General features: G+C 31.9%; 1 protein-coding gene across 1 annotated transcript in view; it reads right to left on the reverse strand.

Annotated features, from left to right (window-relative positions):
• Positions 1-1,042: 1,042 nt before the first annotated feature.
• Positions 1,043-18,439, reverse strand: part of LOC137932895 (uncharacterized) — a 76,142-nt gene continuing 58,745 nt past the window's right edge. Inside the window, exons 4-9 of the mRNA XM_068776581.1 lie at positions 12,233-12,438; positions 5,537-5,672; positions 3,615-3,748; positions 2,959-3,075; positions 1,795-1,945; positions 1,043-1,125 (exon numbers count right to left, since the gene is read on the reverse strand). Of these exons, the coding sequence (XP_068632682.1) occupies positions 1,043-1,125; positions 1,795-1,945; positions 2,959-3,075; positions 3,615-3,748; positions 5,537-5,672; positions 12,233-12,438 (827 nt within the window). The remainder of the gene's footprint in view (positions 1,126-1,794; positions 1,946-2,958; positions 3,076-3,614; positions 3,749-5,536; positions 5,673-12,232; positions 12,439-18,439) is intronic.

Raw genomic sequence — 18,439 nt, forward strand, 5'->3', positions numbered from 1 at the left:
AGATTGTTATAAGATACTTGATAAGTGAAATTAATCAATTTAATAGCGATAGATACTGAATGATGTAGACAATATATAATAGCTGCATGCTGAAAATATAAATTAGCAGAACGTGAACTGCCGAACGCAGGAACTTCAAAGCGAATTGTCAAACGCACGTATTACTATGTATAACTTGAAATAAAATAATTTTGTCTGAAAGTTTTGTATCATGCAAATTTTGATGACTTTTAAAAAGCTTGTAGTTTCAAATCAAGTTAGTAACTACATAATTTAAATATAAATAATTATTCAAACAAAAGTTTTAAATTTACAAATAAAACGTGAAATAACCCGATACTCGACTCATTATGTTCACATGTTTCTCTGCGTACGTAGGCATTTATAAATTTTGTTATATTATGTATTGTGAGAATAAGCAAAGGATTTTTTTAAAATAAAACTATATAAATTGTTTCAATTTATGTATTTACCTTGTATACTCCTCACGATAAAAGTGCCTTGTGGAATATTTCGTGGTTTTTATTTTATTTGTAATATTAATTAATACACCCAGTATCAACAGTTACATCAAGTGTGAAAACTTAAGACAGTTTATAATAATTAAATTCAAAGATACAATTGAGCAAAAACGATGAAAACATAGTTTTAGGAAACTTAACTAAATAATGGTATAATACTTTACAAATTGTACTTGTCTCCATAACTACATACAAATATTTTAATAATCCAATCATTTGAAGCGTAATTTATAATTTCGTTATGTTGTTGCCGTTCCTTATAAGTTGACTCGAAATAAAAATATTTCAAGTTATGAAATATAATCAAAATAACGAAATACGAGTAATAATCGAAATAAATTAAGAAAGTGTGTTCATTTCATTTAATGAAATACATTTTAAATTCGGTTTGGCACAACTACAAAGTGTTAACAATATAGATAGGGTAAAGAATTTCATTCGTAGAAACACCAACAGTCGTAGGCATTACATGTACGTAAACTCTTATATTATTAAATCTAGCTAAAGAGAGCCCATAACATTTATTTAACGTCATTTAGGTACACCGAGTTCCATAACACAATAAAAAACACAGACAGCAAATATCCATGGATTCTGTCAGCACCTGAAAAAAAATAACAATACTCATTAACCACTAACCAACTTCAAAGGTAATATCAACCATTAGACTTAAGTAGATAGATTTTTTCAATGATAAATAAATAAAAGTAAATACAGATACCCATATGATTTTGTCTGTCATCAACAAAAATTTATCTCTCAAGTAAAAATGTGAAAAAACCTTTTACACAAAATAATATTTTACATGACTTAACTCATTTCTAACTGTTACCATTTCAGTTACAAGTTATCTTGTTAGTGAATTTTCCGAATAATTATACAATAGCAATAAGATAACAATGTGCAAGATTTTTTTACCTTATTTTAACTACTTCATCCGTCTTAGTTTATTAAATCATAATAAAAATAAACAAATCATTTGCAAAGCTGGGATATTTTTTTATCTCTTAAGAATGAGATTTTTTTGTGTAAGATTTAAATTAAAATTTTAAAATAATGTAATATTAAAAATTAAAAATTTAATTGTTTATCACTTTAGGAATAGGCAATTAATTATGTTCGTCATATAAGCCAAAAGTTTAACGCATTTAATTATTAACGAGGAAGTTATAAGGGTGCAACTTTGTAAAAATAAGTATAATTAGATCTACAAAGCTAACAACGCTCCTTTTCAGTTATATGGAAACATAAGAAATTCATTGAGTTTACTTACAGTCACTAGTCGGAGCTGTTCGGTGTATGGGATAGATGGCGACCTCATTTGTCTTATACAAGCTGTCTGGAGTGGTAGCTATCCGCTCCTCTAGGGCACATAGCTCATTACTTCTTCCGTACGAGGAGTAGATGGTTGCAGTGCACCTGATCTATTTTATAAAAAGAAATAAAACGAATCATTTTGTATCTTAAACTTATATAGTTATTAAATTAATATTAAAGAGTTCTTTTATAAAATAGAAGCATAAATATATATTTAAACGCATATAACAGAAACTGGATGCGTTACCATGACTATGGAATAACAATATATATAAATAGATATAGATCTATTTGTTCTTCAATTGCGTTTGGGAATTAAGTGAAAAATATGCTACTATTAACTTATTCCTTTTAGAATACTTTTATTAAACTAAACGAAATTAAGTTAAAATCACATTTTTCAGTGTATGCTTGCGAGTTTAATATTTGAATAAAACAAACATTATGCAAATTGCATGCAATTTTATAAAAGTAGATTTCATTTAGAACGCATATGGTTTTGACAGTAATACAGAATCTTTTGCTTACATTTTTTAAGCATTTGGTTTCGGTTATATATATTCAGTATTCGAATGTTTTTTATGTGACTTTAGTTTCAGCGCCGGCACAAAAATGTTATAAGAACAAACGTTATCATGAATAATAATAATATTTTATGTCAATCGAACTCCTGCGAGATGTGCTGACTAATGTTGGATATTTGAGGGGAGTGCAACCCTCAAGTAAACAATTTGGGGCGTCACAGACAGTAAATCTTTTAAGACAAACAGCGTTCCCTGTTTTCTCTGCGTAAAATTTTATGCAACAAACTTGTTTGGAAGGAAGTATCCTTCTTGACCTTTTTAAATAAATCTTTGTGTATGACAAAACAAAATGAATGTTAGTGAAAAAAAAAATTGGCATATTTACAGTGTACCAACATATACCTCTAAAACAAGAGTGTAGTATTAGCATAACATAATTGTTATTATATTTTTAAATGGAATGTTATGTATATAAATAATTAAATTTCATACTACGCATGAATAAATTTTCAAAATTTTCCATTACGTAATTATACATCACTTTAATGTAAATATACTTTGGTTTCTATAATAATATATATTGGTTTCTTACTTACTTTCATTTTTCCTCGTATAAAATGATGTTGTTGTACGATAAATTGCATCGTTATATAAGCATTCCATAAACTTCCGTTGGCTGGGCTTACCCGATGCCACACGTGCTGATCGTGCGCCTGTAAACAATAAATTGCATAGAATATCAACAATATATTTAGTTAATTATTCATGAAAACATAATTTAACGTTTCGAAAAAAGAATATGAAAATTCAGCAAACCACCACTTTTATTCCTCTAAAAAAGCAAAGGAAAAGATCAGCGATATGGTTTTTATGATAGTGTTAATAGGAAAATTAAAAATTGTTACCTATAAACGGCTCGGCTATACCAAAGGCCCTGTGTTAGATAGGCAGTAAGTGAAAATTTTCAAATAAGATGTTGATGTGTAAGTTTTTGTTACATTATCGTAATGTAAACTTTACCCTTTTGTAGGACAGGTCATGATAGAATCATATGGTTTACAAGATCTATTACTTATATATACTTCAAAAAAGGACTTATTTGTACCGTATACTAAAGAATGTATGTGTAAAAAGTAATTAAATGGTATAATAATTAGAAAATTAAATTCCACTTTAATGTACAGCAGCGCAGTGAGTGTAAGAAATGCTTTTAATTTCAGATTAAAATTTTTATTTAAACAAAGATTTTTACCAGCTCATTGTTAATAGCAAAAGTAAGATTTGCCGGCGGTTGAGAATTGTAACATCCGCATTCCACCTTCAGTTTCATACCCACGCGGTAAAATAGATTTAACCCTAGCACCTCCGGCCCGGAACTGGGTATATCTGAAAAGAAAAGGTTTTATTAGAACGGTTATTATTGTAACTTTTATTTTGAGCTTTAATAATAAAGATCTATCTATGAATCAGTTTAAGCTGGTGTATCGTTTGGCTAAATAAAATCTACTAGTATTTTGTTTTTGTAACGGCTTGAGACAAATTGCGGTGCGCAGAATTTTTTATAACGCTTCATTGTTGACAAACTGTGTACGTACAGTAATTAATTTTCGAAATTAATATTACTTAGAGTTATTATTGATTGAACATTATTTAGTAAGAGATTCGATCAATACAGTGTGTAATACGTGAACTGTATTTTAAAGGTTACATTTTACGTTACAAGGCATTTGTTTAATAAAGAAATTATATTTTAATTTTCATCGTCAATTTTCTTTTCTCATTCATCACGTCTGGGATTTATTTAAATTTGGTACATGTCCAAGAAACAGTTCTAAACTTTGCAGATATTGTAATGGATCGTTGCCAGTTAAACTAAAATCCCACATATTGATATTGCTAGCAGTGCTATCAAGGCATACTGTTTATGAAAATGAATGGGATTATATGTCATGGATAACTGTCACTATTATTCATACTGTCACTATGAAGAATAGTGACAGTTGGATGGTATATCCGAAACCAGCTTCTGTCGATCCCTACCGATTTTGTTTCCTTTAGTTAGTCCCTGTTTTACACTTTTAATGAAAAGATTATTTATTTTTATGCACATACAGGAATAATATGGAAATGATTTATCTATTATACACATATAACATATTAATATTACAACCTGCTATCGATTCATTGTGTCTAAAAGATTGAATGAAATTGTTTCATGAAAATGTAACAAAGAATGTTTGTTACATGTTTATCCTTAAAAAATCATTAAAATAGCTGGTGGTTAAACCACGAATATATGTTTGGGAAAAAAAGTAACAATCATATTAAAAATAAAAAAGGTTTTTGTAACAAATTTGTAACAGAACTGTATGCTGTCCGTTGTATGTAAATTCTAATTTATTTTGAAAGCATTGATTTAATGTTAGGCCTTGCTGCTGACAACAAGCTGTTTTTAGTTAAAGAAATTATAGAGGTGTGTGAATCGTCAAATAATTTCTCGTAATAATAAACGAGGATACAACAAACAATTATTTAAAAACTCAGCAAAGTTCGTGATTATCAAAATTAACATTTGAAGAAAAAGCACTTTTGTAAGAAGTCTATAGGGGAGGCCTATCCAGTAGTCGTGGACTCGCGACTTAAATGACGACAGCGATGACACTTTAAAGTAGAGAATATCCTTTCTGAGCGTATACTTTTTTATATTACATGTTCATTTCTAGTAAACGATCTTAAATTTTATTTCTATCTCCAAAAGCAAATTTAATCCAGTGGAATATGCAATATTGTGCAGAGGCTCATGAGGGAGCTCTTTGGTTTAGTACTGTGTCGAGATTTAAGCTAAGCCCCTTCAGCGTTTTGTCACCACAAACCCGCATAAAGATGTAGTTACAACTTTAGCCGGATTTGAGTATACGCTGTGACGGAATTTCCTTTGTTAACACAATTCCGCAATAGCTTCCGTAATGATACTGTTCATAAACGAAAGGCAAATATTAATCAATGGTTTGATCACAGCGTTGTATTAATTTTTGTAAAAAAGCTATTTCTTTGAGTCATGTTAATCTAGAAATTATTTTATTGCTATTAATGTCGTTATGTTACTTTTACCTCGATAATTTCTCAAATTCAAATGCCAAGTTTGACGAATGATAGTATATTGATAGAACTTACCGACGACATACATATGCGCGTGGAGCCGAGCGGTTTGGAAGGAGGGCGCGTCGGCGGACACCTCGCAGGTGTACTGGCCGTTGGCGACCCGGGTGGCGGCCCGTATCGTCATGCGCGTCGCGTCCGACGCGTCGCGCTGTCAAGCAATCACGGTGCATAAATATGTATGCAGGTTGATTGGTTATGTGATGGCTCGGTGACTGCGTCTGATGTCCAGAATGTTCACGAAAAGGAACATTTAAAATCATTCACAATAAAACTGCGCATAGACGACTTACAAAACAAGACACCGTATCAAGTAATAATGTAATGTTTAAATAACTTTTGCACTTAAAATAAAGTTGCTATCTAATTACAGTAAAGTGCGCACCTAAAATTTAGACACAATTAATTTTTCAACGTTATTATAATGTTTTTTTAAAGTATTAAAAAAATTACGTAGGTACAGGAAACCGAATTGCTGAATGTTTCATTCACCAGAGTACATTAATAATATTTATTTCAAGACATCAAGGCTCTGTTATGAAGTTAATTAAACCATAACTACTCCCGTTGGACATATTTTGTCTTCGTTAAGAATCAAGTAGTCCCTTTGGACCTCTTTGACCTTCTTATCTTCTGAAATTGGAACTTCGGCCATATTTTTATTCATTCTTATAAAAATTCTTATAATGCAAGAACGCATGCCACGAAAAAAATTAAATGTGTGCGTAGTAGTATCCAAAACAGATGGGTTGGCGAGTTCAAAACGTTCACAGGGGAAATTGTCAGACCAGTTGGGTCAAAAATTACTATGAACTTGAACAGTTTTATGGAAAACTATTTTTGGTTAATCAGAACGATGGCCTGATATTTAGAGGAAGTCGGATGAAAAAGGTAAACGTTTATTTTGCTCATGTAAAACTGTACAAAATTAGCTACTGACATAATTGGAACCATTAAGTAAGTAATCAACGACTGTTTCTACGTGTTTTTACGTAGAAATACTCAACTACAACGCTCGTCTATATTTAAAAGAAAATACAAAGCCAATATTCATTAAACCAAAGCGCGTTGTTTACGCCTTGAAATCTAAAGACGACTAAGAAATTGATCGTCTTACCTCTCAAGGCGTAATTACTAAGGTTGATCACTCGGAATGGGGTACTCCAATTGTACCTATTGTGAACTCAAACGGCATTGTACGTCTGTGTCGATTATAAAATTAACTTAAACAAAGTAATGGAAGACGAAAAATACACGACACTTATTATATAAGAAAATTTTTCTGAAAAGAACGGAGGTCTGTACTTTTGTAAGCGCTCTTTTCTTTTACAATCCCTAAGTACACACAAAGGCACATATAAAATAAATAGATTGATGTTTGGAGTCAAAGAGACACCTGGACTTTGGCAAAAATTTATGGGTAGTTTGTTACAAGGCATAGAAGAAGTTAAATGTTTTGTTAAACATCCTAGGAAAATCACAAAATGACCTACTACTACGTCTATAACAAGTTTTACAGAAACATATAGAAAGCAATCTTCGTTTAAACAAGTGGTTAGTAAAGAAAATCTCTATCTATCTGTCTTTGCCATACGGATAGAGACGACGACAAGAGACAAAGATGACCTGCACAAGAACAAAGATAAAGTAAGAGCAATAATTACAACGGAACGACTCAAAGACTATAAACGAACTTTGAACATCCCTGACATGCCAAGGAATGTTCAATGGTCTGGCTAACTATTACAACAAAATCATATCAAACCTATTATTTATTACGAGCCCATTGAGCGAATTACATGAGAAGGGAATACGATAACATGGTCTTCAAAATGTGAGGAAAGTTACCACAAAATTCAGAAAGAAATTCTAGGCGAAAACCATAGGTATTAGTCATAGATGACTCGCCTAGAGGCCTTGGGCTGTCCTATCTTATTGACTGTCCGATGGATCAGAACGAACTGTTGCGTTTGCGTCCCGATCCCTTACTAACACTTAAAATAAATACATTCAGAGTGACAAAGAAGCCACAGCCATCTTTAGATGCCTGAAAATTGTTTTTCAGTGCTGCTATGGCCGCATGTTTACGATAATTACGGATCATAAGCCGCTTACGTCCATTTTTCACCTTCACGAAACATTGCCAGCTCTGAGTACTATGAGACTTTTCCATTACACTCCCTTTTTATCTGGATTTAATTATGTCATAGAATGCTGTACGAAACATTGTAATGCGGATTATCTATCAAGGTTTCCGGATGAAAATTTAAAATAAAATTTCAATGGTTGATCCATTAAATGTTTATATTTTACTTATACAAATATTTTATTTATTTTACGTATATCAAATGGGTTACAATTATACAAAAAAAACATGCTATGATAAGCTCTTGGTGCATTCTTAAAGATAATACCTTATAATTTTGGCTTGCCAAGAATCTTTATTGTCGCCGGACATCAATAAATTTTATAATAATAGGAAATATATCTCACAAATAGTGACACCCTAATATGAACGGGCTAACAGAACATTTCGTATGAACAGCAACGAGAACCCTACATGTCTTGGAGAAGCGAGTGTATGCCTATCAGACAAAATTATAACCAATTTAACAAGACAGACTGGCACTAGGTAAGAAAAGTCAAGATAAGATGTTTGGTAGAGAAATTTTAATGAAATTACATGCTATCTTCCGGGGGGATTGGTGACAGAGATGCCATATACTTTTTAGTATTCTACTCATTTTATTCTTAAACGTCAGTTATATTGATTATTTATTATAATAAATGCGCATAAACGCAGACACGCATTTTACTTTTGTAAGTGAATTACATTATAGTTAATTACAAGGAAGATTATAACCATGTGCCAGTCAATTGTTTTTCAAGTTGAAACAAACAATACAAACTAAAAATCTAATAATCAGTTATAGAAACAATAGAAATTGCGTGTTTTGACTATGCACATTTATAAAAATATATTTTGAAAAAACTTTTAAAAAGTATATCATTTGACAATGAAAATAAATAAAAGGTGGTACAGTATGTAGAACGTGAGTTTCAAGAGATGTGCACAAACATCTTTCATGGTACAAAACTACAAAATAGTCGCTTACAGAAAGAAATTCTTATGAACAGTCCTTAAAGTGGTTAGTTCACGTAGAGAAACAAATTACCTCTTTTTTTAAACGTCATTTTAACATACTTAAATAACATAATAAAGTTTTAAATTTGACTGTAACTTGTAAAGAAAATGGAATTATGAACACTTACGCTGTAAATTTATTTTGCAAGTTATTATAAAGTAAAGGTGTGTTTAAAGCATTTGGGGATGTACTTGCGCGAGTTATAAGATATGATCTTAAGTAATGTAATTGAACTTTTGGGGCTTTCAAAGTTCTTAGTTAGTTGGGATTGCCTAACGTACTGCTGATACACAAATACAAACATTCTCAAACCACGTTGCCTCGCTATATACGTTGACGACGCACGAATAGCTTGATCTTTTTTACTGTAAAAAGATTTATACTACTAAAATAGCTGTACCTTTATAGAATATTCTAAGCATAATAACGTGCATTATGGTTTATACAATGCTCTTAAGTCGTTCGGTCGGTTTCTTGTACTCTACATTAATGAACGTTTATTGTTTATACAATACCACACAACTTGTAAGAAATATATTTATAAAATAGTAAGAGGTCAACGCTTCCATGCAAGGTATAATTCGTGGGTGAACCGAGTTTGGGACTGGATCCCTCCTTGGCTCGCCTGTGGTTCATGCTGCCGTCCCAAACAGCATATATACAACATAAACACTACACAACTCTACTCGGACAGAGCGATTTACTATACTATACTTGTGCGAACATCATCGTACAACTGGAATGCGTCTGTCCAGATTTTCTTTTATTTTTAAGTTAACGGATGCCTCCGTTCCGTTAATTTGTATCACTTAAATGACGCTGTAAAAGCCCCCAGGCTAATAGCATCAATTCAATCGAAACCAAGCAATTGAAATCTAAACTCAAGATATTAAAATATTCTTCCATAATATAAAACAACACCAACTAAAGCTGTTGCCAAGCAAGGTGTCTCATTAATACCTTGCGATTATTACTTATGAGACCACATTAAATTTCTCGAATGAACGACGCTAATTAACTCTCTGGTGAAATTTAAACCCACGTACCATAGCCGCTACTATTAAAATCAGTTTGTTTAAGATTTAAGTTATTTATTATTTGATTTAAGGTTTGTTTCATTTTTATTTCATTCGTACGATCTCAAGTGCCGTATAAAAAAAAGAAAGGCCAGTCATTGAAAAAAATGGACAAAGGTAAATTCACTAAGAACAAGAAGTAATTTCTGTAAATAATTTCAATACAGATGCAACAAAACAAATGTTAAATTAATTTGGAATAACTTTTAGGTATTTTTTATATCTTTTTAGAATGCTATTAAAATGCAGGATTCTTGTATTAGATTTGTACAATTTATTAAATGCCTTATAACATATGTAATATCAGTTTCTATATTTTTTGTGGTTTCTAATCATTTATAAAGATTTGGCAATTATTCAACGATGCAAATATCATTTAACTTTAACAAAAGAAATATTTAATTTTTTTTTCTTTTTTAAATGGTGTTTTTTTATAAAAAAAAAAAATCTTTGACATATCGAAAATTATTTTTGATTAGGATGTTTACACATTAATTGCTAAATTATTATAGCATATACCAGCTTAACTAATTTCAACCCGTATAAATGAACTGACTGTTTGGTTGTCTTAGCAGAACGGGCACCGGTTCTCTGGCCGCCGGCGTTTGAATCACTAACATTAGCTGTCCAGATGACACGGTACTGTCGAGCCTTTCAAGTGTTGTACTGAAATATATCATTTAGATTTGTGAACGGGTTCAAATGCAAAACGAACTGTGAAGTCACGTATCAAATACGTGTCGACATGCAAGCGTCAACTCGTGGCATGTGTTATGTCAAGTTCATTAAAATTAAAATATTATTTAGTAAATAATATAGCATTCTATTAGTTACTTATACTTTTTATAAAATTGACACTGTATTTTTTTATAAAAAATTTGCTGAAGCAGCTATTACCATTGGACAATTGGGGCTGTGCAGAAATAAATTGTATATGAAATAAGTAAATGATAAAAATGAACGAAAAAAGTCGTCGTTGTTTTTTCAGCCAATAGATGGCCACTGCATAGGCTTCCCCAAAGATATATATGGCCCCCCATAGATATTTTTGGGAGTCATTCCTATGTACCATAATCGCCACGCTTGGCACTCACAGTGTAGTATTATGGTACGCACAGAAAGACAACAAGGATGTTGAAAGGCAATGTAGATTGCAGTCTTTTGACTGTAATATCCGGAGTATTTGTAATGTCCGGAGATTCGCTACGTTTACAAAACAAGTTTACTCTTTTGGAAGCATAAATCAGGTAGGGAAAAAGCTCCTTCACGTGTTATAAGTAAAATCGAGACACGTTTTTACAAAACTTATTAACATTTCACTTTAGTATAAAGGTAAACATTAGACTAATGCCGTTACTGCAGAAAATCTAGACCTTTTTTAAGTTGTTTTAGTAGTCTCTTCTTGATATTAAACCGATACTGTCAAAAGAATTCTGAAGAGACCGATATTCACGCTATAAGATTGATGTATAATGACTTCCCAGTAGAAGTCTTATTATTTTGTAAGTGATTAAAGATATATATGGTTATCATGATGAAAAGCCACAATTCCTGTAATATTTAAAGTTTGTCCTTTTTTTTGAGCCCACCTTCTTAAGAATCAACTGCGTATTTGCAACAATGTGTGAAGTCGGGCCAATTTTCGACCATGAACCTTTTTGCAAGTTATTGTTACACAAGGTATTCTTTTCAATCTATTCATTACGTCTCAATAAAGAAGGTTTCAGTGAGTTCGTGTGGTACCCAAATATCAAGTTTTTATGTGTATTTGGCTTTATTGACATGAGTAAACCTCTTTTGTGGTTAATTTTCAACGCTTTAGCTAAGCTGTTGCTAGCGATATGCCGATTTTTATTAACTTTAACTGTTTCATAAAAGCCGTCAATTTTATCCGTAACAGGGCGACTAGATTAAGATACATCTTTGGCATCGAATTTCCCAAACTGAAAACTATTAAACCAACTTTGTGTTACTTTTACTGATACCGCATTAGGTCCATAAACGGCACGAATTGTTTTCGCGGCTTTTTGGAATTATTTAGTACCATTGTATTGACTAAATATTTTATTTAACATACTAGTGGCGTCAAAGTTAATTGCAAAATTCGAAAGTAGGTCACTTTAGCGAAATATTATTATTATATTCAAAGGTACTAAACAAATTTATTGATACACTTTGTTCGATATAATTAGAGATGAACGTTATTAGAATTTGTATCGAAATCGTACGTGCATAGATCTTGAAGTCACTTTACTATCTGCAATATTGAAAAATTTTAATTATCTGTGTAATATGAAATTAATAAGACTGAGAAATTGTTAAAAAACATTAATTTATACATATCTTATACATATACAATATTTTTCGATACTTGGAAGTCTGGTGTAAGTACACATAAGACAAATTTAACACAATATCACAAAACAGTCAGAAAATCTCTACAGATCAGTAACTACACAGTGCTTCGTTAGGAAATGTGTGATACTTACATCGACTTCTATTCCTGGAATACGAAATATCTTAAGTGGTGGTACGTCGCGCGGCGAATAGCGACAGAACTCGCGGTCGCCTCGATACCACTTCACCGTGTACAAGATCTCCTGCTCCAAATCATAAGTACATCTCATCTCAACTCTCGAACCCCGCACTACTGACTCCGGCACCACTAACTGTACATTCCGTAGACAAGACGTTCCTGTTAACAAAAGAAATGTTGCTGTAGAGTTATTTATATTAAATTCGGTCAATGTATTTTACGCTATAAAACTAAAGGGCTAAATTATTTTCAATCGTTTTCTTAGTCGGTAAAATCACTAGTTAGTCGAGCTACATCATTATAGTTTTCGGATTTTTTGTTTATAATACGATGAGATAATAAGAATCTACGATATACGATAGTAGCGGTGTTTATTTATACAGTGTGTCATGTCATGTCTTTATAATAAAATACGCATCGCATATAATGGCCGTCACGTTATGTGATATAATGTCTAATATGATATTTCCAGAAACATGAAAAGGTCGCTGGGTGGAAATGTAAACTTTCTAATGAAAGCGAAAGACTTGCGAACGGAAAAATAGAAAAGCTCTTTACTACAATATTTATTGATAATTCACATGTTGAAATTTTATAAATAATTTACAGTCAAAGTAAAGTTCAAGTCTTCTTCAAAGGTAAAAAAATTAAAATAAATTCTACGCGTGGTCTGCATGTAACGATCTATTTAATATTTTATTATTCCGCAATAAATTTGTAACTAATGACCTTCTCCTCGTCATTTGATCCCGTGGTACGTTTTCTGAAACATCAGTAAATCTGTTCATACTTTCACATACTGTGTATCTCTAAAACATTGAACGTAAAATTGTTTTGTTTATAATCTATTGCCACTTACGATCATATACACCTCGTATATTAAAGTTTACATTACCGCGTTTTTAAAATATGAAACATCCGAGAAACTATACTTTTGCCAGTTGGATATTTAAGATGATATATCGTATTATGTAATGCATTCAAACCTATTCAAACAACTGCTTTCAATATAGCAGAATAAAAGTATCAATTGGTACAGTATACTTTTTCTGTTCTTTATAACAATGCAAATGTTGTAAATAAAGGTATAATATACACATGGAAACATTAAATTCCACTATACGTATCTTTTTTGGTGGATATCTTTGGAGATCGGCAGTCATGAAATATTATTACAATAAGCCATTTATTGAGGATGACAATGTTTAATTTCTTAAGCACTAAAACTTAAAATCTTAGATATCTGGGATATATGTCGTGTTAAACAAAAGGCACAGGTAATTTTTTAAGAAAATAAATGGCGTCTTAAAATATAATAATTTTCAGATGCCAAATACATAAATTTATATGCATAAATTAATACGTTATTTATCTTCCTTTGATGAAGTATTTGCGTTTGGGGGGTGGAAGTAATTTACCACCCGAGTGCGTTAGAAAAGAAGATAATAGCTAAGAGTGGTCGAAGAACGTGTATTCACAGATGTTCGAAGAGTAAATACAATTTACACGATTCTACCGTAACAGCAGCGACCACATCACTGAAGGCATTCGTATTCAAATCGGAATTTGAATATGAACCCGAACGCGGATTTTTTTTTATGACCTGAAAAGTATTGTGGTCTTACTGGCCAGCAATACGGAGCGGGAACGCTACAAGTTTTTTGATAATTTAAGACGCATTAATTACTGGTTTTACTTATTTTGTGTCAAATACTTAGTCCGGTAACATTTTTTGTCAAATCCTCATTTAAGAATCGAATATTTGTCGTAAATGCTTAATATAATACTTATTGACGTTACGTTTTATTATACAAAGAGAGATAAAAGTAATGAAAAACAGGCCTTTGACAATTACGCTACCGCGGATATTGTAAAACTTTTTTCAAACTATAAAAAGAATGGTACATTGTGTTATTAAATTTTTTTTTATAAAGAATCGGCCTTAAAGATGTTAAAGAGGAAAGTAGATCTCGTATCAGATAGGATAAAAAAAGATCACCAAAGCGTGTTGCGTGTTGGTCCTAATCACACAGATCGCTTTCAAAACTTAAAAATTGCAGTTCATTTATTAAGGTTAAGTAAAATTACAGACAAATGCATTGTGATGAAAAAAGTTTTCCAATTCACGTGGAATTATCTTCTGGCAAGTCTAAGAAAGAATGTTACGAATCTTAAAATAAGTAGAATGTTATTGTAACAATGAGAATGTGAGCGTACGTAACAATAGCAGTACATTCCTTATAAACGGCGTGTCCCGTGCGTCGTCCTTAGAGTCTCGTGTTTAATTATTTTTTAACTTATTTATTTTAAACCTCTTAAACCTGGTGCAATAGCGAAATTAATGCTTTATCGTAATTCTCTACCTGCAAATCTAGTGTAATACCAATAAATAATAAGTAGGTACGTAAATGTAATTGAAATATAATGTACAACATTCCAAATACAGTATGTTAATAATTATACATATTTTTCTAAATATACAATATAATAAACAATAAAAGTGAAGTTCTTCCCCACATGGGTCTCAAATCTTCTTGTTTTTAAACATATAACGGTTTACAGATAGTAATAGACTATCCAACTTTACTTTCATAGTTTGAATTAATGATTCACTTGAGTAACGTAATGCATAGTAGATAAATATGCAAATTTTACTACTCGAAAATGGGCAATGATTTGAGATCAGATCGACAAGCAGATATGTGTTTGTATTTTCGACTGTTAAAAAATCGATCGATTAAAAACAGTAATTGTGAATATCCTATGGTTGGTTCGCTGTTTGACTTAAGCTTTATCAGACCTGCGCCACGGAACATTAACTTTGACAAACATTAATAAAGGTATATTTGTAATATTCAGTTTACTTAATATTCTCTGATTTCTTACAATTATGGTCCGATCAGATTTACTTTTAAATCGTATTTTTCTTATCGATATTTTACGTACGTTAGGTCCAAATCCAAGCAATTAATTGCATCGGGCATTGAATCGACATCTGTAGCTTGCAAAGTTATGAGTAATCAGCATACAAATGATAAGCACATTCAAAGTGGTCAGTAGCCACGAAGTAGACTAGTGTTTCCAAGCTAGAAAGTCGCGCGGGTCAGTCGTTAATCAATTAAGAGACGGTTCCTCGTTGTGGGCAACATAAAATACGCACATTAAAACGCCTCAGTTATAAGCTTAAAAATGTCGAAAATAATGAAGGAGAAAACACCGTTTAGAAGGCAAACCAGGACTGATATTGAACCATTTGATGAACATTCAGTCAGTATGACTACCGAAGCCTCTAAAGATAAATTAGTTCTCAACCAGTATGATAAAAAGATATTGTGATTGACGGTATTGAAGGCTTTCCTGAAATCAACAAAAAGTCGCCACGGTTACTTTAGTTTAGTACATTATCTTCCAAATATCGCCATAATTTTAAAAAGAGAAGTAACGCTATCACTCAGCCTAAGAGATTGTAGATTTAGTAGACTCAGCAGCTGTTTAGATTTGACACTAGTATATCTATGTTGTTATGCATCAAAACATTAATCTTATGGTGTTTGTGTCATCTCTTTCTGAAATTAATTTTCCAAGCTATCACAGTTAAAAAAGGTAAGAGGCTCGCAAAAGGAGCTTCGAATAGTGGAACATTCTTTAAACACAAATATTTAAAGCATATGTAATAACACAACTAAAGGAGCAGATACTAACCAACATTGTGTGTCTCTATTTTCGACTATTTGCCTTATTTAAGAACAAAGAGATCATTCCGAATATCTTCACAAGTACATATATACACATATTATAGCTGGCCTTTATTTTTGCACTAACTTTTTAATGGAATTACTTTAATGAAGATCTTAATTAATGATTTGTAATAAAACTTATGAGCTAACTGTGATGTTGCTTCTACTTTTATTAAGTACACAAAATATTTTATTATAATTTTCTTAAATTTTTTTTCAACGTGTATATCTACATGTTTAAACAAAAAATTAAAGCATAGTGTAATTAGCAAACTATGCCATATCTTTGTTAAACGTATTAAAAATTAATGAGTAAAACTTTGAATTTTTTTTAGTTTAGTTTGCGGACAAGCAAGTGATAAGCACCGTACTCGTATATCTCTATAGTACACGGGATTACCCGGTTTTATTTCGCGAATCCATTTTAGACATTTTTTGGGCTTAGGAAGACTCGTCAGGGAGAAGAATGACTAGCAAACGTTCGGACAGGCTGAGTTTTTGCTCCAATGTTGCATCGTCGGTAACACAGCAACTTATGTCTATATCGCCGCAGCCACTAAGCACCGCGCTGCGATTCCCACTAATAATGAACTTCTATATTCGCTAAAATACTTGTATATCTTTTTTGATTTTTTATGAATGAATTCCATCTATTCAACATTTACAACAGCATACATGTTAGAGTTAAAAAATAAAGGAGTAAAAAATATTTTAATATCGTAATGACAGATTAACCTCGTGTCGCGTAAAATCTTTCCCGCGATGTAAATAAGAAAGCTACACAATTATGAAGAAACGTTTCGGCGAGCTTATTAACATTTTTACAGCCATTTTCAAAATTAAATGGCTTCTTTGACGTTGTCTGGATTTATTTCTCAAAGACAAGGAAAGGATCCACGATAATGAAATAGCTTATTCTTACAAATACGGATTCCTTAAAAGTAAATTATCTATAATAGCGCAGCTGACTTGTCTTGTAACTTAATACTCTTTATATTGGATTAAGTGACGTTTAAGTGGCTGTCCCTATCTATTGTTAAACCACGGGAGTAAAAAATCCTGTCTACATATCCCCACTCCCTTGCTTCGGACATGCTAATTCTTCTCTTGTACATACACTCCAGATCTCGTACACACTGGTTCGTAGTGTAAAGGGGCGGATACGCCGTGGTACGTACGTAATAAGTACGTACCACGGCGTACTCTCTCCTCCTACACGAAATTTGGGCTATTTAGTAGTATCACTCCATGGAGCAATCTCCGGAGCGGTCTATGAGCTGCGGCCCAAGCCGAGAATTTCACAAACTTAGCTACCTTAAAAAAAATCTTAGATTAGGCGCCAACTGTGCCGAAAGACGCGCAGAAAGTCCGGGTCGAAAAAAAATCACTTAACTTGTTATTCAGTTGATTCTTATTGAATTAAGTATTCGTGATTTTTCGTTAAGTTTTTCATGTCTTTTTTGAATTACGCCCCGTGACTTATTATTAAGTATTAAGCCAAAATACGTGTCTTAATAATAATTATTTATTAGTAATTTGTTATGGGGAATTAACGTTTATTCCTGTTACTAAGTAACTTTGACCCCATAACGTTTTAATTATAGTTAATTAGTGACCAATATTACGCAACTGTTGAATATCAATACCGTCATGGACAATCAATCTTACAAAGATGAAGTAAGAGATATCGTAATTAAAATTTAATTATTTACATGAAATAGTATTAAATATCTTGCCACGATGTGAACTTTATGTTGTAGGCAAGAAATACGCTTAAATGCTTTTACTTTTTTAACAATTAAAACCAAAACAAAAAAAAATTGTATTTAAATTTTAGGCTAATTCACACCTAGTTGCTTTGTAACACATTAATTTACGGCAATGATTGCAGTAGAAGTAGAGATATAATACATATTACGAAGATGTTATATTAATAAAAGTAATCTATATATAATTATCGACATAGTTGATTTAAATATATTTTTAGCAATTTTTCCTAATATGTTATACTATGCTACCAAATATTCAAACGTTTTCATTGCACGCATGTCAGGAGCTATATTTTATACAAAAAGACTGGTCAACTTTTCGAAGGATGTTTCTGTGTGTGCGTGCGCGTGTTTATGCGTTTGATGGACAAACAAAGGTTTTCCGTTCCGCAATAATTCTATTTTAACTATTTTAAAGTTACGTGGCGTTTAGCATAATCTCACCTAGACTAATGTCCGGAAAATAGTTTGTTTGATGACGATACTACGTTAGACGGAAGTTCGACAAAGCTCGTGGTGTGGAATGAGACTGCCGAACAGTTATTAAGAGAATGATCTCTTCTCTAAACTATCGCTGAAGATATGAATTATCAGCGATAGTTTTAGACACATAATTTAATCGTTTCAATAAACTGTGAATGTGCCATCATTTCT

Source organism: Battus philenor, unplaced genomic scaffold, assembly GCF_028537555.1.
Source record: "Battus philenor isolate CCGP_79_NKW_IND1 unplaced genomic scaffold, ilBatPhil1.0.hap1 SCAF_12, whole genome shotgun sequence".
Classification (NCBI taxonomy): domain Eukaryota; kingdom Metazoa; phylum Arthropoda; class Insecta; order Lepidoptera; family Papilionidae; genus Battus; species Battus philenor.